Source organism: Gymnodraco acuticeps, unplaced genomic scaffold, assembly GCF_902827175.1.
Source record: "Gymnodraco acuticeps unplaced genomic scaffold, fGymAcu1.1, whole genome shotgun sequence".
NCBI lineage: Eukaryota > Metazoa > Chordata > Actinopteri > Perciformes > Bathydraconidae > Gymnodraco > Gymnodraco acuticeps.
Genome location: NW_022989861.1, coordinates 5,501 through 28,584, shown reverse-complemented (window position 1 = coordinate 28,584; position 23,084 = coordinate 5,501). Strand labels below are relative to the sequence as shown.

Below are 23,084 nucleotides of genomic sequence, written 5' to 3'. Positions count from 1 at the left end.
TTGGTCTATTCTCACTTAAGGTAAAAGACTATTTTTTCGACCTTTGCTGTGCATAAGATGAGCGTGTGCGTATGTCCTGTGTGGATTCCGGGGTTAAGAATAGCATAATTAGCCTTGGCGTTCAAGTTAGAGTGTGTGTGTGTGTGTGTTTTTGGGTGTGTGCAGGCCCGCACCTCCCTACACGCAGACCACGCAGACTGTGTGTGGGTGTGAAGGTGTGTGCAGGCCCGCCCCTCCCTACACGCAGATCACGCAGACTGTGCGTGTGTGTGTGTGTGTGTGTGTGTGTGTGCAGGCACACCCCTCCTACACGCAGAGCACGCAGACTGTGTGTGTGTGTGTGTGTGTGTGTGTGTGTGTGTGTCTGAGACCAGCTCTGCTCCCATTTCCTCGCATAGAATCGAAAACAGATGGCTCTTTAACGGTCGCGTATTCATTCATATGAACGTTAGAATATGTAATTATTTGACAGCGCCCGGTTGAGAAACGCTGCTACTACTGATTGTCTTGGATTGCATCCATGAAATATTGCATAGGCCTACTGCATATTGAGAAATCTTCGACCGGTATATTGCGCAATAAACGGGAGATGGGGACCCCCCCGATTATTGACGGGTATTTCGCACACTGCCTATAAAGCTCCTTAAGCAGTATTACGTTTGCCTGAGGTTCTTTTTTTGTCCATTCAAAACGAATAATTCTTAATTGATGTATTCTAAACAAATGAAAGCTGAAAAATACACCACATATTTAATGCTATAGCAAGAAAATGGGAGATAAAACATGAATTGGTCGCCTGACTGTTGTGCCGTATGTTCTAATAATAATGTTGGAAAGGAGTTTTAAGAGCTTATTTTCCCCATGGTGCTAATAAACAGTAATGTTCTTCAGTGGCCTTCTACTCAGCAAAGTGTATTCATCAGCCAGTTTCCAGTGGTTCTTTCAGACCCTTTCATTAATAAGGAATATCAGAAGCTTGAATCATCAGTGATTTAAATATCTTTTAATTTGGCTTTCTGTTATTTTTTCCTCAGGGTCTTCCTGCTCAAATAGATCGCATGCAGGCTAATATTCCAAGTTCAGTCTTAATGATTAAATAGTTTTAATGAGTAATACTTCTGATTGGGTTTCAGCAGAATCAGTATCTCTCCCTGCACATGTCGAGGCACATGCTGCATGCACACTTTATTCCACTTTGTTCTCTCAAACTCCTGGGTTTTTCTAAATGTCTCTCAGTTCTTCCATGTGTAATTTCTGAAAGGTCAAGCGTTGTAAATTGGACATATCAGAACGAAGATGAAAGTACATCTGTGCGTACGCCTCTGAGTGCCTTTTCTCCAATCCTGTGATTTCTCATAAAGCCTAGTAATGGAAATAGTCTGTTTCTGAAGAGACTGCAGCTCCCACCGGCACAGTGTTTATAATTAAGTGTGATTTCCAACGGAAAAAGAGTAATGCAGGCCATTTCCTGTTGTCTCTGCTCAGTGTGCTCTGTTTTTCATTTGTGCCATACTTCCTTTACAGATAAATATGCAGATTTTGAGTTGGGAAGACTTGCAATCAAATGATTAAAATGCTTATTAATTCCACAGGAATTTCCTTTCTATTTAATTGCTAAGTTGAATTTATTGAACAGTTAAGTGAAATACAAAGTGAATTCAAATGAGCGCTCTAAAGTAAGGTACGGTGAGTTCAGTGTCCAGTTTTGCTCTGTACAACAACTCCTCTCAGGAGATTTAACTTCACTGACTCAATGACCAGAACTGACATGCAGTCGCTCACACATAGCAAAGGTGTCAGTTTCAGAGGAGCATACAGGGATCCCTGAGAAAGTCAAATGCATGAATACAGAAAAAAGAGCTCAATTTGCATTCATTGGATGTGTCTGTCGCTAGCGAGAGGAAAATCTGCGGCGTGATCTATTATTCTCCTATCGTTCAGAGAGTTTGTACTTGTACCTGTCAGACAACATAACAACTGAGCAGGGAATCAAATAAACAAATCCAAATCTCAAACCCAAATCCCCTGATACAGACACACTCCTAAAATCATTCATTCAGTCACATTCAGTCATGAAATATTATTCATAAATCCAGAGAATTTTGTGAATATGGAGTGGAACATCACTTGCATGTTATGTTTGATGTTGATTCTTTTTTCACATGTGCTGTGTGTATGAAATAATGACGAATGAAAATTCTTTAAAATAATGGATTAGTACTGGAAACGTTTATCACCTCACTGGAAAATGTATCAAATGTAATTATGTGGACTGTATGATTTATTAAATGTAAAAAGTTATTTTCTGCACTAACAAAAAAACTGCCAAGCGACCATCCAAATTGACCATTTGCCAAACTGCTCCCCCGAACAGCAATTGTCAAAGCTTAGCAACCGTAACTAGGCACGGCAGGTCTGTCAAGCTTTAGATTTCTCCACATGTCAGGTGGTTTGCATGAAGCTGCTGGGAAGCTTTTTTTTGCCTTGGAAATGTAGCTTTAGCTACAGATTCTGAGTACAATAATTTATATTTTAGGAATCAAATGCATAGTGAGAACTGATTTTTTAGAGTGTCGTCATTTTGAAGTCTGGAAACATATACAAGTTAGCTAGAGACAATTTTTTAAAGATGACATATCATGCTCATTTCTCAAATTATTTTCCTCATAGTGTCTTTAGGAATATACCTGTATTCACACTCTGTCTGTAACGCTCGGTTTAAGCACCTGTCTCTTTAAGACCCCTCCTCACAGAGCCTTATTTGCTCTGAATTGCTCACTAGAGAATATATGGTGCAGCATTTGCACAGATCGTTCTCAAGCCCTGGGTGGATATACTCATTTTTGGGGTTGGTTTATTTTACTGAGCCTGCAGGGGACATAGGAAGTAGAGTCACATCTGAATAGCTTGTTGATTCCAATGGTTTCGGACTGAGCAAGAAATGACTGATTTCATAGTGTGTGTGGGTTGGTAATCCAGATAGCAAAATGTATGTGCACAAGCTCTATGAATAGTTTTTCATTATTCTTGAATCAAATAACACTAGGTTAAATAGATATAGCTACAGCTGATACAAATCTGCAACAATGTAATTTAACGACAGTGGTAATTACAGCCTGCTTTTTTCCGCCTCTATCTGAAATAAAGGACCCATTGTTTTAAAGAAAACCATGAATATCAAGTCGTAAATCTACCACTGACATCAGCAACAGGAATTAAGTGGGGGGCTGGAATATATGGAAAGAGAAAAGATTATAATAATACCATATAAAAAAATAAATGTACACTCGCAATATCATAGCAACCACCTTGCAGAGACAAAGGACCTCAGACTGCATGGTGCTTTATTTTACATCAGGAAACATCTTACCCAGCTGTATCTGCCTGCTGAAAACCATCTAGGCTTTTCTCCGTGGCCATTTTATGAGCAGAGTGACCATGCAGGGCACCGCATGGCACAAGCATAGATTCAATTATGAGGTGGGGGTGATTGACAGGAAGGTGTGTGTGCCAGGCTCTGTCTATACACAGCCTGAGACTGATAGATGTGGAGACTTCTGGCCTGACAACTGCTACCTGGCTGTCAGTTAGAAAGTCCCATTGTGCTGCTGGAAAAACCCTGCACACTCAGCTGTGTTTACAGCCCAGAGCACAGGACTGCAGACACGCCCCTGAGGATTCCCCAACATCGCCCTGCTCCAAAAATACAGGGTGAATTAGATGGAGACAAAGCACCATAAACCTATTTCCCCCCATGTCCTCTGTGAGGCTGCCTCCCAATTAGCCACACCAGCGCTGCTGAGGCGAGATAACAATAGAAGCCCATGTATCCCCTAAAGACCTCACTAGAGGACCTTTATTACCGTATTAATATCTTCTACATGTCACTGCTGCCCCCACTTGCCTGGCAGCATGCCCGCAGATTTTATATGAGGGGAAATGAGCAGAGGGGCTGTAACTCAATACAAGAAGAAAACAGCAGGACACAGCATTAGTCTGGAATGGTACATGCTTTAATTAGTGAGATGCAGTCAGGAATAAATATAAAATATGATACAGCAAGCTGCACAGTAAATTAAAAAAACATGATTATGGGTGGAATTACGAAAATGTTTCTTGCAAAAGTAAACTGCCACCCAGTGGAATGAATAACCCTTTTCTGAGCTGACATAAAGTAAATAAAAACACTTGTCAGTGGCAGAAAAACTATTATTTAAGGAAAAGAAACGGCAGTTGCAAGCACTTCCACTGATATGTTATCCTTCAATACTTCCTTCATGCATATGTCACAATTTCACTATTGTGACTGTACTGTATTTTGAAATACAGCATCCTTTTAAGCATACAGTGCTTTAAGACAGGGTGGAAGAAAAATCTAAATATTGCATTTTCAACAAGATAAAAACAATAAAGTGTTCAAGTTAGCTCACATTCTGTAGCACCACAAATGAGTTATTTCATGGATACAATTACATTTAACTGAAGTCCAATCGTACGGAAAACACACAGTGCCTAGCTGACCTAAAAAAGAAGCATACATTTAAGTTTATGTGCACGACTGTTACCAGTAAAAGACGTTTTGGTTGTCCACCCTAAACAAATGCAAATAGGTGGTTTTGGTGAGTGATTGCTCATTTTTCAGCTTGAGTTGGCTATTTTAAAACATTTGTATCTTCTGGTATTTTTATCGAATTTTGATACAATTTGAAAGCAAGACTATGTCATTTTTGAAAGAAGCAATAACAAATTCATACTTGGACAACAAAAAAAACATGAGAAATGCACCACAGCCTTGCTCAAATCAATACACAGGTTTCGTTGATGCAACTTTTCCGTAACATATAGTGCCTATTTGGCTTATATTTGAATTTTTGCTGTGTAACTAACATTACTGAGCCTTTTGTGTATGATCAAAAGTTACGCTTTAAGGCTGGCTAATGATTTCTAACTTTTAAGACTCAATTGGATTGTTAAGGAAAAACCCTTAATAATCAAAATGATCACCTAAAATGGGAAATGCTTTTATAGTAAACATTGAAAATACAAAATGACACATTATAGCTCTGCAAGACATGATCCTGTCTTCAAAACATCTTAATTAAAAAATAAATCGCCACGTGGCTTAAGGCACTCTTTACCTGGCTTTGAGGCAACAAATGGCATTCAAGTGTCTTATATTTTGCATTTTTTATCAAAATCCTTCATGCTTTTCCTGTTTTATATGTATAAAAGACTACAGACTTTTGAAGGCTTTGTTCTGGAACTTTCAGCAGTACCAGAGGCTGGTTGTGAAGCTGAGTGAGGCTCGGCAGTAAATGGATGCGGGGTCACTCCTTCTGCAAAGCTGAGGTCACACTCTCGGAGAGCCGGTCTGTCTGTGAGTAGTCATAAAACACACAGCATTCATTTCATATGCCCCAGCTGTCACTGAAGTATTGGTCCTCATCTTCTTCCTCTTCTTCTTCTTCTTCTTCCACTTCTTCTTCTTCTTCTTCCTCTGTCCCGTTTTCCATGAGGTCGTCATCTTGTAACTCATTCCCTTCCTCCTCCTCTTCCTCTTGGAGCTGTTCAAGCATGGTTTGTAAAGTGGCTTTTACTTCCTGAACCTCCTTTTCCAACGACTGTGCGGCACGAGTTAAGGAAGAATCTGATGCTACAGACACAAACTAAGAGTCACATAAAAACATGTAAATAGAAAACATGCCAGCAGACAAATCTCGGGGCAAATGTGACACTTGTGGCCCAGGATGGTTAATGGTAACACCAGAGGACAGACATAACGTGATGAAGTCATCAATCTCCAATTTGGCCACCAAATGGATTACTGGGACAGATCATCAAGTCATAGCCAATTTAACCCCATCCAATTCAGTATTCATGAGCTCATCTCGTCTGTGGAACCGGGAGCCGGAGTGGGGAACCAAACAAACAGACTGCCCAGTTAAATTATTCATAAACCATCGATGAAACGGGATAGAGGCTGTCATCAGTTGAGGGGATTGTTTAACCTGCTTAGAAACTCGGATTAATCGTGTGAGTGTCCATCTTAAGTGGCAAATCAAAGGGACGGCTTTGATGGCAGATGGGGCCTGATGGCTCATTTTACTGTCTGAATGGACACAGATTGTTCTCATTCATAATTAACCAACCATAAAAAAGACAGTTCGCATCACGTTTAAAGCAACATGGTCCAAATGGGACAAAAGTTCAAAATCACGTTATAGATCTTTAAATATTGTGTAGTCATTTTCAGGCTGAATCTGACAAGACAACCTATAGTAACCAGCATTTCGCTTTTTCAATTGGTACCCCAAGTTAGGCAGTTTTCAGAAATGAAAAAAAAAGAAAACAGTATTTTTGAAATACATTTCTCTTCCTCTCACTTCTCTGTCTTAAGCCCATCCCACCAGACGATCACTGGCTTTCATAAAGTTCATAAAGTAAGCTGTAGAAGCAGCCATTTCATTCAAACATCATCTCTATGATTGTGAGACTGATGCCATTATATAACAATTCTATACAATTATTTTCCTTTTAAGAGAAATTGTTGCTCTCAATCTCAGAAACCCTTCTCCAACATATTCAGCCTCTCGTTTTGATAAGTTTGTAATCCTTTTTCCAGGTTTCTTTGCAGTGTAAACAGTTGTTGCAAATGTTGAAATAGCTACTTTTAGACTATCAGGCTTATACCGAAGAAACTCATCTGAGTTTGTAGCCACCATCGACACCCTCTCCCTGAAATGGCCTGTGATTGGCCAAATCTCCAATTAATGAGCTAGATTTTGTAAAGCCTGAAAACAAAGCCAAGAGGAGGTGCATCAGTCTAGTTTTTAGTCAGAATTACCGAATATTGCCTACCTTACCTATCCCATCATTAAACTAACCACACTATATTATTGTTTTTCAATTCCAATCCCTGCGGGTTGTCCAATTTACCTCCTTGTATTGAGAGAGGGGACTCAATTAAGACCCTTAGAGACTGGAGGTTTGATCTTCCTGTCACTATGGCAACAGTAATATAATCCTGAGTTCAGTGTCTGTTCAGTTTTTGCAACCCAACATCAATATTGTGCTGTGTCTTCAGTGTCCTCTAGTGTCCGTGACGCTTTTACATTGACTACAAAAGACCGGGATGAATGGCATGTAAGGACACTGCAACCGAGAGGTGGGGAGGAGCAGGCCAATCTGTCTATCACCCTCTGCCAGGATGCACTGATATCATGCAAACAGTGCAGGAGCCTGCACTGACCCCTGACAGCCCAGCAGGAGACAGGAATCTCTAATCAGATGTGAAAAAGTCCGGCTACACTTCAACAGAGAGTGAAGGGTGTACGCACGGCATAACGCACAGCTTTTATAGATCCTAAAATGAAATAAACATCATCAGATTAGGAAAGTATTTCTGGCAGCCGGTGATTAAAGGAGAGAAATAGGACGTGACAGAAAATTAAAAACAGGTCAGATGGCAAATTATCTTCATCTTGGTGTTGAAATATTGCCTTTTCTATCCGTCTTAATAAGCTCACAGTGTAGAGGGGAAACGCGGAGGGAGAAAAACACACTAATCTATTTCCAATCAACTTTCTAATTAGCGCGGGAAATTATGTATTGTGACCTGTAATCAGCCTCAACAGTTTCATTTGAGTCATTATCATGGATATTGTAATTTCCTCCGAACCAGATCCAGCAAGTGGAAGCGAGCAGGCAGAGGAGAGGAGAGTGAGGGGGGGTCAGCAGAAGCATGGACATTACGATATGACGAGGGCACAGTCATTAGAGTGACATTCCTCTATCTGTTCTGGCTCTGCCTCTGCCGGCCGACTTTAATCTCAGCCCTTGGTGACTGGCAGCCCGCATCAAGCACTCTTTAATAACCTTGCTCTGAGTTTTACCATTTCATTTTCGGGTTTGCATGTCCACCTGTCAAAGAAAATCCTCTGATCCAAGTTTATCTTCAATTCCCCTTCCTGAATGGACCCATAATGTCAGATAAGACGGGTTGATTTTTTTCAAAAGCTATATTCCCAGAACAACAGTGAGCCTAGAGGAAGTTCGGGTGTGTACTTTTGAGAGGTGGAAAGCCTCAAGGAAACTAGGTCCTGAAGATGGATGAACAGAGACAGAAACACGAACAGATAGAAAACAGTCAGTTTATATGATGTATGTATGCTTAGAGAGCAGTGAAAGGATATGGGTGAAGGCCTGATCCCGGTTCAGTATGGCCGTCTGCAATTCATCTTCCAAGGTCATTAGTCTGTCACTGATCAGCTCGCAGCGCTCTGTCAGATCTGCAGCCTCACTGCCCTCATCCTGGAAAGAAAAATTGATGAAATGATGGGTAATGAACGGGAGGGAAGATCAGCAATTGAAGCTGTAATGGAAATAGAAAGGAATAAACACAATCATCTGACAATAAAAAGCAAAAAAAGAGAAATATGGGTTTTTTAAAACAGGTATAATAAGAACACTGGACAGTTGTGTAAGACACTTATAACCAGGGGTGCACATAACTTTTTTGCCCTGGTTCTCAAAGGAGCACCTGGAGATGTTGCTTGGTGCTCATCCTTAAAATGAAATAAACCGTAACTTTTGAGGGGGTCTTGACTTTATTTGCCAGACACACGGCACTGAACACACATGCAGAGGTGAACACAGAACACACATGCAGAGGTGAACACAGAACACACATGCAGAGGTGAACACAGAACACACATGCAGAGGTGAACACAAGACAACATTAGCACGAGCAGTAATCCTACAAGCTGTCATCACTACCCTCCTGACTGTTCTCCTCACTGTCTTCCTCTCTGTCAGACATGGTAGCTGATGATGTAGGCCTACTTCTTTCTCTCTGGTTGAGTCTGCGATTAGTTGCTTGCATCCACAAGTCAACAGCTGGGTTTGGGTCGAAAGTCTCTGTTGTCATCTTAGACAAGTGGATGTAATCAAAGAAATATGTGAACATAACCAATAACCTACCATAGCCAATAACAAATTAAACTTATTTTATTTGTGTTGTTCATTCATATTTACCTTAACATTTATTTATTTATGCATCTTTTTTTTATCTCTCCAGTTTTAAAGGATATTTTTGGTTACTGTCCTATAGTATACATTGGAATGATTTCAAACCTGTTTATCCCAATAATTATAAAGGAGTGCCTTGGAAATGTGTGTTTACATAAATTGTGACCAAACCGTTTGAACTTAGACTAAAGTGAACTATCTAAACACTCAGAGTCCTTTACCTCACTGAGCTGTATCAGCCTCTCAGTCTGACTGGAGAGGACTCTCCTCCACATTATTGTAGAAACATCTTCTTCTTAGCTAGCACCAGATTCTAATAACAACAGCCCTAACAACCCTCCCTCTCTCCCACGCTCACTCGCATTTTGGCTGTGAGTTGCGGGCGCCAGATAAGCCAACATCCCCCATTTTCATCACTTATAGCGCCCATCGTACAGAGCAAATGAAACGTGTAACCGGGGTGAAAAGGGTGTTACATTTACTTAATTATGAATATTGTTACATCAAGGCCGAAAATTAGGATGAGCGCCAACGGTCAAAACATTTTGTTTCCCTCCCAGAGCTGTCAGCGCAGCGCCTCCACAGATCTGGCGCCCTACTGTAGGCGAACATCTATAACGCCAGTGCTACGGGCCGGCCCTCAGTTAATATGCAACTCGCAAATATCTTTCTCTCTCTCTCTCTCTTCTATCTCCTTTCTCCTCTCTTCTCCCTTCTCTCTCCTCTCTTCTCCCTTCTCTCTCTCTCTCAATGTTGGTGCGCAAATGCGCCTTTTTTCAAATGACCCGGTGCTCTTTTTTTGGCGGAGGTGCGCATGCGCACCTGCGCACCAGTTATGTGCAGCCCTGCTTATAACAATGTGCTGTAACCATGTTTCTGAGCATTGCTATTGCCTATTCACACAACATTATTGTGTCATGTATTGTCTGTGATATACTGAATATATATTTAGTTAGAGTTATTGCTGTTCTACAAGTGAGAGGGCATAGGTACAAAGGAGTATGTGCTCATAGCCTTTTGTCGTAGTTCAAGGAGGTTTTCCATCATTCATTTGACACTAAATCCTCGACACTGTTCAGGCACAAGTCTGAAGTGGACGACTGCTGTGCAGTAAAAAGGACGCTGCCAAAATGTGTCAAAGTCCCTAGGTCAAAATGTACACTATTTAACAGGTAGGAGTTGCACAACATTCAGCAATGTATGCACTTCAACTGAGGATGCTGTGAGTGTGTATTGGAGGCAGGCCCGGTTCTACGGGGGTGTATAAGGGTGCATTGCACCCTCAGTTGAGTCGTTATGCACCCTCATTTGAAAAATGAAAAGTGAAAAAAAAAGAAACAGTGAAAAATATTAGATATATAGTAGTAATAATAATAATAATTTTGTTGAAATAAAATAAATTGTGGTTAAATAACATTGCTGCATTTATTTGGTCAATTGAAACGGTAAGTAGGCCTACGTTATTATGTCAGGTGCGCGTGACCTGTGCCGCTGCGCGTTCGTCATCTGCAAGGTGCTTACACAGCAGTCAGTGATGGACATCAGAAAATGGTTAAAAAAACAGCCCTAATCACCAGCAGTAACACTGTATCTACTGCAGGTAATAACTAGGGCTGTCAAGTTAACGCGTTAACGCAAAAAAAATTAACGCCACTAATTATTTGAACGCGATTAACGCATGTGTATTTTTTGTCCTCGGCCGCCCCGTAGTTTCAGAGCGCATCGAGTTTAAAATACCATCTACAAGCTGATGCTGACAGCCCCGCTCCTGCCGCCCGCTTGTGGCAGACCAGACTTCCACGCTCACCGGCAGGCACCGACTGGCCATCTGGAGGACCGGGAGGGTGTGTGTATGTGTGGCCCGAGCGAGCGAGAGAGAGACCTTACGTGCATTGTTGTTGTTAGCATCTGGTGCTAGCTAGCTGCACTAACGGATATGGAGCTGTTTAAATGAAAACAGAGGAGCGACATTTCGCCACAACTGCGCCGAGCACTTGACTTTATGCAGGAAGCCAGACAGTGGGACATTGTACGAACAGTCAGCACACTCAGCACGGATAGTGCGCAACATGATTGCAGCGTCCAGGCAGCTCCCGTTCGAGCATATGCCTTGAGTTGCACATAGCTCCAACGATCCATCACACACACACACACACACACACACACACACACACACACACACACACACACACACACACACACACACACACACACACAGGTTGTTGTGTTTAATATTCATGAGAATATTTGTCATTGTTCAAATGATAATAAACATTAGCATAAAGCATATTTGTCCACTCATATGTTGATAAGAGTATTACAAACTTGAAAAATATTCCTACAGGGTACATTTAGAACAGATAAAAAATGTGCGATTAATTTGCGATTAATCGCGATTAACTATGGACAATCATGCGATTAAATATTTTAATCGACTGACAGCCCTAGTAATAACAGTTCAGATCATGGGGACATTGTGTTACCCGCGGCCACTGTCGTGGTCAGTCCTCCTGCCGACTCGCCGGCTTTGCCCGCCTCGCCCACAGAGGCGGAGCAGCCGCAGCTGTCTTCGTTGCCCCAAACGCCGCCACCCCTCGGCAGCCGGCAAGTACCAGAGGACCTCGGCAAAACAGAGCCTGCCCAGGTATATTTAAAAAAGTAGGCTACCCAACTCGCCTGTACAGTGGGCGCTCATTTTACAGCTCATGGTTTCAAAACAGAGATTGGCTGGAATATTCATGTAAAAAAGATGCCATCTTCTGCATGTAGACATTTCGGTTCAAGTAAGTCAGATGCCTTCACCACAACTGGCTACAACAACTGGCACCATGTTCTTATAGGCTACATGATAAGGGACTGGGAAGTCATGAATCAAGCAAAGAGCACATAGATCCATAGATCTCTTCATTTTGCTCTCAAAGTGCACCAGATTGATGCTCAAAGACAGTTTTTTCCCAAGAGCCATCATTGCTCTTAACACCTGACATCAATGAATCAATGTGACTCTGTACATATACATACATATCATTATTACTATTATTATATTATAAATACACACTATTATTATTATTTATTACATTACAGATTTTATTTTTATACTCCTGGAAATAATTACTGCACTTTATTCTTTATTCCTTTATCCCTTATTCCTAAGTATGTATGCTGCGTGTATTTTGTTGTCTTATGTTGTGATGTTTTGTTTTTGATGGCACCCTTGAAAGGGAGAAGCATTTATCTCATTGTACATGTATAATGACATTAAACTATTCTATTCTATTCTTTTAACTTCAATATTTAAAAAAAAAATCTTCCCGGGGGAGCATGCCCCAGGCCCGGACCCCCTAGAGGAGGTGAAGACCCCCCTAGAGGGTGTTAGGTCCACCCCCCACTTATAAAAATAGCACTTTACCACTGCACCCTCTCTAATCTCAGATGCACCCCGAGTCATTTTGTTCTGGAACCGGGCCTGATTGGAGGCAAGATGGTGGTGTTGGAGGAGCAGAGCATTCAGATAACCTTAATTAGAACAGGCCTCTTTGCAGACATTGTGTCATAGTTTCTTCACACTTATCAAGCGATAAGTATTATGCACAGACAAACATAGTCTAATGTGACTCATAGCTTCAGGTAGAAAACATCAACTCCCTGCAGCTTTGATGTGTCACAACAATCACTGGCATGTCGTGTCTATGGTCTCTGTCCTGGAATAGCACTCCTTCTGGGGTGATGTAACTTCCAAAATGAAATGTACAGCCTGAGGCTTACATCTTCCCTGATGCAATTAAGGACTTAAGCAAGACTTGAAGGCAAAACAGCCCACAGGACAAACGACTTCAAGAAAACATCATGTTTTTGTTTTGAGGCACTTGAGATTGAATAAACAATCACTGACACAGGTCTATGTGATGCTGGGATCCCTGCGCTCCTATATCAATAAGCTACACAGTCAACGTATAGATTGACTGGGCTGTTTGTTTGTCAAGGTTAGGATCTTCTTTGCCAGATAAGAGCCCCGTGTTTGTGTAGCTGATTGATTCTATACTTTACAGCCTCCAGTCAGCATTCGTAGAGTCAATACAAACACAGGATGGAAGACAAAAGCTGGCTGTGAAGAATGACACCTTTGAAAACATCCTTTGGTACACAAACCCTTTAGCCAACCTTTCAGAAGATATTATTTTGCACCAGGTGGTGATAAAAACAATAGAAATGACTCTCTTTGTACGATAGAATCTCAGGCATACATAAAAAGCCACGTGGATTCCTGATACACCGCTAATGTTATTAAACTCACTTTTCTGACGCCTGTACGTGCTGGTATGGTTATTAACACAATAATGAGATAGCAGGTAATTGTGCATGTTCCCATGGGTGCTGTTAGGCCCGGCACTTTGCCGCCCGGCGGGCCATACAAAGCAATGATATTGCACTGGTATTTCACTCAGGGTTGTAATTGTTTAGGCGAACAATGAAGTAGCTGAGTTAATTTAAAACAAGCTTATAATTAACCAGTGTTTTTGTTATCATAGATTGATGCTCTGCAAGAAAGTGAGCGGGTCCACACAGTGATCAGTTTATAAGACTGTCTACAAGGTCATTTATAAATATGTGCAGTGACAGTATGAGGTCTGTCTGTAGCTGTGTCCTAATTATGTACTACGCACAACTCAATGGTTTTGGGGATGTTTTCACACTGGCAAAGTGACATATTTACTCAAAAAGAGTAAAAAAACTCCTTTCTGTTCTCACAAAGTATCCTTGAGGTCTGACAACCATCTGGAACTGTTTTTCATGGCCCAATTCCATACTAAATACACGTATAGTATCTGCTATTATAGTCTGTATTCAAGAAATCAACATACTTAAAGGACATGATACAATACATGTGCTTTTAAACATCGATCAGCCCACACTTAAGAATGTCACTGACAATTAAACTTTGCGAAGAGAAAGCTTTTTTTGTTTTAAAAACTGCATTATTCCATTTTATTTATTTGTCTCACAAGCATTCACAGATGACCACCTTATTAATTATCATTTTTAAATATATCCTTGTTCAATTTCTTTCGTTAAACATATAAATCAGTCATGAAGTAAAAACTAAGTAACCCCATGTAAAGTGCTAAAACAAGTCGTTAATGCTCACATTCATTGTGGGACAATAATGTCCATCAGCAATTCACTCGAAACTAAAAGATTAATTTTCATAATGAAAGTTTTGAGTGTACTATATTTTGTCACTTATAACTTTGTAACACACAATTACCGACCATTGTTATAAAATATCAATCTTTTTCTTTGTGAATTTTGAAGTTTGATTGACGTCACTTGTACTTTACCTAATTACCTGTTAGTTATACTTACTGCAATAACAATATTCTATACGTACAATTAGTATGGAGTAAGGAATTGTGGCGACGCAATAATCTCCTCGAACATGCTTTCATTATTAGAACTACCTGATTAACAAATCTAATCAAAGCCGCTGGATGTACTAAATGTCTTTATAGGTGTACGTTACTGTGGATCAGTATGAAGAGGGGGATGTAAGAAAGGACCTTGAGAGGATAAAAGAACAATTAGTAGAGATTACAAGAGAATGGAGTTGTGCTAAGACACACACTTGCACACATACACACCAATCAATCTCCATTGTGGCAGCAGGGCAGCGGCTTGGCAGCGGCTAAGTGGAAATCATTTACTTAAAGTCATTATGTAAAGGAGAAAGAGGTCGGACCAGGGGCGCCGTAAGGGGGTGAAAAGTTAGGACGATTCTAAGGGCCCGTGACTGACAGGGGCCCCAAATATTTTTAGAACATTAAGAAATGTAAGTAACCTTTCATCAATCATCAATAATTAACATTAAAATAACGTCATATTGATAATGTACTCACTAAATTTTACGATTCATTTAACTTATTTTCTTCCAAAAGTTAATTATCCAAAGCATCGAACACCCCCCTCTATTTACATGTAATGGTTTGGTCCTGCCTCCAAACGCTGTGCGGGGCCCTTTCTAGCAGAGTGAGAGCATGTGAGCAGGGATGCTAGTACTTACGTGTGTACGATGTCTCAACGACTAACAAAGTCAGGCTTTCAAGAAAGAAAAGAAAGGAGAGAAAGACAAGAGAGAGGGACTAAAGGGCGACAGTATGTCACCCAGTCTTTCAAAAGAAAAGGTGGGTGTGGTCCATGAGTGGTGGAAATTAGTTTGTTAGCTAAGCTTAGTCCATTGTAAATAATAATTGTAATGTTTTGCTGACATTAAGTAGGCTACTGTTAATATCTTCACAGAAAATTCAGAGGTTTTTCATTTCACTCGTATTTTAGCTGACATTTAACAAATGCAGGTACATTTTTAGCAGCTATTCATACTAAATCAGTTGTCCCTCCCCCTGGTGCCAGGACCAACAGATCCATCTTTAGGCTCCGCAGCCCTGTCCCCCCATAAGGCTTTGCAGTCTTGCCATGCTGTCCATTGAAAGCCAGTTGGCTAGAAAGCTGAACTTCAAGGACTTGATCAGTGACTTTGCCTGTAAGAAGGCTAGGCGCTGGGCTCTTGGTGAGTAAGGCTGAGCAAGGGCTCGTAATAACTGTTAAAGGGCAAGGCTATGGTAACGATATTGGATCACTACATACCAGATGCATGATGAGAAAAAGACTGAGAACAGGTGATAGGCTCTGATTTAGCACCACCATCAGGCCTTTTCATTTCCGTGTTGTTGTCCGTTTACACTTTAATACCCGCTTATTTTGTAGTTGGTATGTATATATTTTTTTTTGTTATAGCATTTTATAAATGATAATATTGGTTTTAATGTTCACTTTATTTTATATATTTAAGTTATGAATGTTCCATTCAAAAATGTTATTAAAAAGGCATGTTCACCATAAGAGATGACTATTGAGGTCTATTGTCAGGAATGTTAGCGTTATATCAAATAGTGAATTCTACTGCAGTAGAATGTTGCCCGTCTGCACAGTGTTATATGTTCACCGCTCAGTGTCAGTAAATATTGTGCGGTTAGTATTGGACTACAAGATAGATGCTGTACAGGTAGAGTATTTAAAGCATCAATGAGTGGGTTGTAGGGGTGTAACGGTTCACAGAAGTCACGGTTCGGTTCGTACCTCGGTTTGGAGGTCACGGTTCGGTATGGTTCGGTACAACAAGAAAAAGCAAAAAAAAGTCCCAAATGCATAATTCCAGGTTTGTTGTTATTTATGTTTGAACAGTAGTGCAAGTTTCAGTTTAAAAATAAAGAACTCTGACATTTTGAATAATTAACTGTATTAAACAGTTAAAAACAAACCATACACAGTACACTCAGATGGCCATATTATCTATAATGGCTGATGTCAAACAAAAAGGTTTCATCAAGCTGTAAAGCTAAAAAGAATGTCTTGAAAATATGACATCATAAATAATAAGAAAGTGTTTCAAGAGCGCAAAGTCGTTGAAAAACATATGCCAAAAGCTTCCGTTATTTATTTTGGTCTCTCGGCTCTCATGTCTATTGGCTTCTTAAAAACAGCGGGGATCAGCTGTTGAACTGCTGTTGTCTTTGGGCTCTGGTGATTGGCAAATCTGGATGATGCCTTCTGATATGATTTAGCATGTTTGGCGTGTGTTACCATCAGTGTTGGGAAAGTTCACTTTCTACATGAACTAGTTCAGTTCACAGTTCACACATTTTAAAATGAACTAGTTCAGTTCATAGTTCATAATTAAAAATGTTGAACTAAAGTTCATGGTTTCAAAAATGATCTAATTTATAGTTTATAGTTATTTTTTCAATACGTTGCTGCAAGCTATTATTTGTCAAAATGATTGCCACAACCCATATAGAACCACAGACAACAATCAGAATACTGGCATTTCCATAACGGCCCGTCCACACAGCAGCTTTGAACAAATCTTGAAAATCTTGGAGCTGGGCGTGTCTGACAGCTTGGGGATTTTTTGCGAGCAACACGACCAACAACCAATCACATGAATCTCCCGCCCCCGACATACAAAGCAAAAAAAACCGGGGATTTTATGCGAGCAATATATATATATATAAACTCCCCAAACAGGCGAAAACCTACCAGTTTAATCCACTGTCTCTGGCACCTCCCTCCATGCCTGGTTCCTCCGGTTTGTATCCCGGTAAATAGTCTGGTCGTAAAGAACCGGGTGATTTGCTACCGTAATTTCTCGTTTGGAATATGAGGAAATGAACTGCGGTCTGGCTCTCCCTGCTTACACGCGGTTTGATTGGCTAGAGCTTCTACTGTCAGATTTGCATAAACGGATCTGATTGGCTGTCGCTTCCAGCTCAGCCTCAAAAGTTGAACATTGTTCAACTTTGGAATCCTGAACATCCTGGAAATCCTGGAAATCTTCGCCTCGCCCCCCCACAATGCAGTTCGGCGACAAGCGAGGGAAAGTGACGTCATCCCCATTCAAAGTCAATGGGCCGAGATGCGCTGGAAGCGGTGGACAAATCGCCAAAAGCTGCTGTGTGGACGGGCCGTAACACTTTGCCCATTCAGTCCACACTAGTAGCAGCTGCAGCTGCAGCTTTCATCTCTACAGTATATTTTCAAAAACATGAGGAAAAACGTGCTGCTTGAATGATCTTTATTAAGTATAATAATCTAAATATACTTAAATTACCAAAAGTGAAAGTAGTCATTGTGCAAACATATAACATATAAACATGTGCCGACATAACTCTGTACTAACACAACACGAGGTAGGAACCAGGCTGAGGTATGAAACTAAGGTTTTACCTCAAAGTTCAATATTCAAAGTGCAAAACATTTAAACATTAATTCTCTTTTCATTAAGTCAGTCGCATTCTTTTTTTTTTCTGACTTGTTTGCCCAAAGAACAAAAAGTTCTATAACTTGGGTGCAATATTAGGTTTATGAAAGCTGGCCTTTCCACTTTACTCAAAGGCTGCAGGTCTCCAGTGATGTACTGCAAAACCGGGTTGTCTAGCTGCGGCTGGGAGACAGTGAAAACAGGGCCGCTCCTGTACAATGTTAATGGGTTTTGGGTGGTAGAGGATCTATTTTGGCTCTCTCTAGCTTTATTCGCCACTCGCACATACCTTGAAAGGCTAGTCGTGTGCTTATTCTCAATGTGCCGTTTAAGGTTTGCTGTCGACGTCGTCGATGTACGGACTTGTTTTTTCAAACCGGGCGGACACAGTTTACAGGCAAACGTTAGATTTTTTCCGTCTGAGTCAGTACTGACTTTAACGTAAAACTCTTTTAAATGCTCATACGCCGACGCCGTAGAGTCTGACTCTGAGCGAGTGCTGCTGCAGCTGCTCTCGACTTCGTCCATACTAATTCATTCATTCATTCAATGCTCGCCGGTTCCGCGGTTCCACATTGTTTGTTGTGAGGAGTCTGATGACCAGTGCTGGAATTGGGCCGGTACTCACCGGTACGCAGTACCGGCACTTCTGGTTCTGACCCATGGAGTACCGGCACTTCTTGCTCAGTACCGGCATGCTGGCGGTACTCCGGTACTCATGCACCGTGCCAGTACTCAACACTCTCCCGCCGTTCTTATTATACATCCATATATATATATACAGCCGCCCGGTACTCAGTAGATGCGTCATGAGGTGCCGAACGGACATTCTCATCGCTCTAACCGCTGGAGTTTCACAGCGGCTGTCAGCTGTTTACTCCTGTCATTCAAACAGAACGTGCTGGAGAGGGGGCGGGGCTTATATTCTCCATGTAAATACTGTGGTGGAAACGACTATGTCAAAATTAACCTATTTGACCGTGATTTAATAGTAATACACGTTTCAAAATAATAATAATAATAATGCCGAAGTAACAACATACTGAAAACTGTTAGTAAAACCATGTTTTAATGCTTTACAATGTACATACCTAGATGCACGTGTGTTGTGTTTATGCAGTGCAACTCCCACCCAGTGGGTGGCTATGTAGAGTGATAGAACAGAGCAGGCACGCCCCCGAGAGAAGGAAAGCAAGTCACGTCACAAATTAGCATTTCTAAAATGTTAGCGTGGATTAATAAAAGTGCAAAAAAGACAGCGGTTGTCGCCGGAAGAAACTTCAAATACAGAGAATGCTGTGCCTGTGTTGGAAATTGTGTCTGATGGGGAGCTTTCTTTGGTTGATCCTCCTGCTCCAAGTTCTAGTGCATTAGCATTAGCACTAGCTCCGCCGCCTCCTCCAGAGCCTCTAAAGTTAGCTGCTGCTGGCGCAACTGCCACCACCAACACCGGGCAAAGCGATGCACCTGACTGCTGGACAACGGACCAGGTGCAATATTTTTGCAAGACCAATGCATGGCTCCTTCTTAAAGATAAGAAGCTAGGATGTCGGATATGCAGAGATGTCAAATCTTTGGGAATACACACTGGACAAGGACTGAAACTGTCAACTGAATGGGGTGAGTGTGCAGTGTCTCATTTCGGTGTTGACAAGGGCAAACAACAAGCTAGCCTGAGAAAAAAAATCAAAGAACATAAAGAATCACAAGCCCATGTAAAAGCTGCTGACATCCTTACATCTGCTTCACGTGAAACTATTCAACATCAAGTGCAGTCTATGCATAAATCTGAATTAGACACCACTATCAGAGTTTTTCGAACGGCATATAAAATTGGCAAACATAGCCGGCCATTCACAGACATGCCAATTGATTTGAATGTACAGAAACTGAATGGGCTGAACGTGGGCAGGGTTTTGCACTCCAATAAAACCTGTGGCGAAATCATCGACCACATAGCTCATGAGCTGAAGAAAAAAATGGCAAAAGACATTACAGAAAACCAAAGAAAACTCTGTGTTTTGGTCGATGAATCTACCACTATTAGTGGTAAAACGGTGCTTGTTGTGTGTCTACGCTCAGCATTAGCTGATGCTGAGCCCGAAACGTTTTTTTGGGAGCTGATCGAGTTGGATGGAACAACGGCTGATGACATCACAAAGGCGTTAATGGAGTGTCTTGGAAGAGATTTTAACGAGGACTTTTTAGGTCAGTGTTTCGTTTATTTTGCATGTGATGGGGCTTCAGTCATGCTAGGGAAGAGAACAGGCGTTGCTACCCAGTTGTGTAGTAAATTCCCAAGCCTGTTTGTGTGGCACTGCTCCAATCATCGTCTAGAGCTGGCAGTTGGGGATGTGGTCAAGGAGGTCTCAGGGCTCAATCATTTCCAGATCTTTTTTGACAAACTCTATTCCTTGTTCCATGCCTCCCCCAAAAATCAGAGGCAGTTAGCGCAGTGTGCGCAAGCAGTCGGACAGCGTCTCCTGGTGATAGGGCGTGTTTTGTCCATCCGCTGGGTGGCTTCAAGTGAAAGGAGCGTCAGAGCAGTCTGGGAAAACTACCGAGTGCTTCATGATCACTTCACAAATGCTGCAAACGACACGAGCAGGGATTCCAGAGACAGAGCAAAGTACAAGGGCCTGGATGATGTGCTCACATCTGCAACGTTTGTCAGCAATCTGGGACTGATGTACGATGCGCTCACAGAGCTCAGCGACCTCTCTCGGCAACTCCAAAAAAGAGAGATGACACTGCCTACAGCAGATAGGCTCTTAACTCGAGAAATACGAGTTTTTGAATCCATGGTCACCATGCCTGGCCCACACATGACTACAGTTCATACAGCTCTAGCTGAGAAGTCCTTCAAGGGTGTTTGCCCTGCGTGAGAATGGCAGGCTTGTACAGATTCATGCAGGTCAGTTTTTCCGCAGTATGGTAGAGAATCTGAGACACAGAATGACTTCCACAACCTCCTCTCATGTCAGCACAAGAGAAATCCCATTACATGGCCGGGAGGCCCGGGACAATCAGCTAATCCAGGACATGAAAGTTATCCATCCTGGAAGTTGGCCTGAAGAGGAGTTAGACGTACAGTATGGGGACGTAGAGGTGCTACGTTTGTGCGAAGTGCTGAAAGTGGACAGAAGAGAGACTGTTCAGGGCTTTCGCGAATACAAGGAAACCAGGGCATCCCGTACACCTGCTGCCATGGAGCCTCTACTGAAAGCAGTCCGAACCATCGCTGTCTCCACTAGTGAGTGTGAGCGGGCATTCAGCTGCATGAACGATATCCTTACTGCAAAAAGGAATGCTCTCTCTGTCAGCCGACTGTCCAGCCTGGTTTTCATTAAATGTAATGGACCATCACTAGGACAGTTCAATCCGGAACAGTATGTGAGGTCCTGGCTGGCAAAGGGAAGGAGAAGTGCTGATGAAAGAACCTGTCCAGCTCCAGCCCCTGATACTGATGTCCCCAAGGCCTTCTGGAGCCTTTTCTAACAATGTGAAGTATATTGCAAAGCAGCTCACCCAGTGAGAAGACTTTTGGCATAATGTGCCGATTTGTACAGATCCTGGAGATAGAAGGACTTCAGATCAACCAGGGAGTTATCTGATCAGCTTGGTGTTCAATGTAACTCTTTACCATGGCTCAGACTTTGTTACTTGCAGTTACAGTTTCTCATTTTAGATTGTGCAAATTTTGCATTTGTTTTTACATGTTCTTTGTTCATGCTCTTTATCATTTTTCTGAGTTGGAAAGTTAGATTGCATCATAGTTTACTTTATACATATTTGTATTCTTCAGTGGTGAAGTATATTGCAAAGCAGCTCAGCCATGTGAGAAGACTTTTGGCACTTTTTCGTTTTCTGAGTTGGAAAGTTAGATTGCATTCAAAATGTACAGAAATACTTAATTTTGTTAAAGCTTTTTATAAAAAATGCTTCTGACCAGAGCTTTGTTTCCTTGTCATTAATGTTGAACACCACCAGAGGGGCTCTCACCTGAAAGGTCTCTGCTTCATGTGTCTTCAGCAGAAGATCTAGACTTTGATTGCTATATTTTCAGTTAATATTGACCTTACTGAGCTTTAGCCATATCCGCTGCCTATCATAAAAAATGTTAAGTACAGTGAACCTTTCTAAAATATACAGTAGTAAAGAGACAAACCCACCAGCATTATAGTAGCCAAATTCTTGTTTGTGGGCTGTATATATAAAATTGACTTGAAAAAGTTGCTGATTTTAGAGTACTGGCACCTTTTTCATTCCAATTCAAGCACTGCTGATGACGTATATTTTAGTGCGACAGCCAGGGGTGACAGGCGCGTACGCGTCACAGGCAGCTTGCTGTTGCCAGATTGGGTGGTTTTCCGCATTATTTTGAAGCCTGTTTACGGTGTGTTTTAACTGGGTTTTCGGCTGAAAGGCATATGAAATCTGGCACACTTTTGAACGCCGTTATAATACAGTGCTGAGAATGAACGCACTTTTGAACGCCGTTATACAGCGCTGAGAATGAACGCGTTCTCAATTACGTTCATCTAGCGGAAATACAGTACGTTCAGTTCACGTTCGCCCAAAATATGAACGCGTTCATGAACGATCGTTCATTGAACGCGTTCAGGTACATCACTGGTTACCATTAGCATACCGCACCACTGTAGAACAACACCGACACACCGTCCTCGTCCGATCCACCACTCGCACACTTAATCGTTATTGTAGTCCACAGGGAACCCGAAATGTTCCCACACCGCTGATTTAAAAGAAGCAGGTGGGTTCTAGCTCCTGTGTGTTATCTGAAATCGCCATACTAACTTTTCTTCTTCTTGTATTTTGTTCGTTTTGTTGTTGTGTTTCTTCTTGTTCTTCATTTGTTGTTTAAGGGCGGCAGGAAAACAGCTTTTAGGCGCAATACCGCCCCCTGGATAATATATAGTGTAGTGCAGGGGTGCCCAACCAGTCGATCGCGATCGACCGGTCGATCGCGGGGAGATTCCCAGTCGATCGCGAGATGTGTCTAAAAATAGAACAACAATATTCTGTTTTATCGTTAATGTCCTGTAACATAATCTTCCTGTGCCAGAATAATGCACTTGAACGCATCAAAGCTTTGTGATTGGCCGGCGTGACCCCATGTGTCGGGGCGTGGCTGGTGAGCAGTGGGCAGTGTGCACTGCACTAGTTCGCTAACGTTGTCCGTGTCAACCATAGACGGTGTCAACACAGGAGTGACAGGCCGCAC

General features: G+C 41.7%; 1 protein-coding gene across 1 annotated transcript; it reads right to left on the bottom strand.

The window, feature by feature from the left end:
• Positions 1-3,991: 3,991 nt before the first annotated feature.
• Positions 3,992-22,532, bottom strand: LOC117563081 (histone H3.v1-like). The gene is made up of 3 exons (XM_034241245.1): positions 22,491-22,532; positions 8,193-8,310; positions 3,992-5,623 (listed from the first exon to the last, which is right to left on the bottom strand). Exons 2-3 carry the CDS (start codon positions 8,248-8,250, stop codon positions 5,409-5,411), a joined length of 273 nt encoding a protein of 90 aa, XP_034097136.1. The 5' UTR covers positions 8,251-8,310; positions 22,491-22,532; the 3' UTR covers positions 3,992-5,408.
• Between the last annotated feature and the right edge of the window lie 552 nt (positions 22,533-23,084).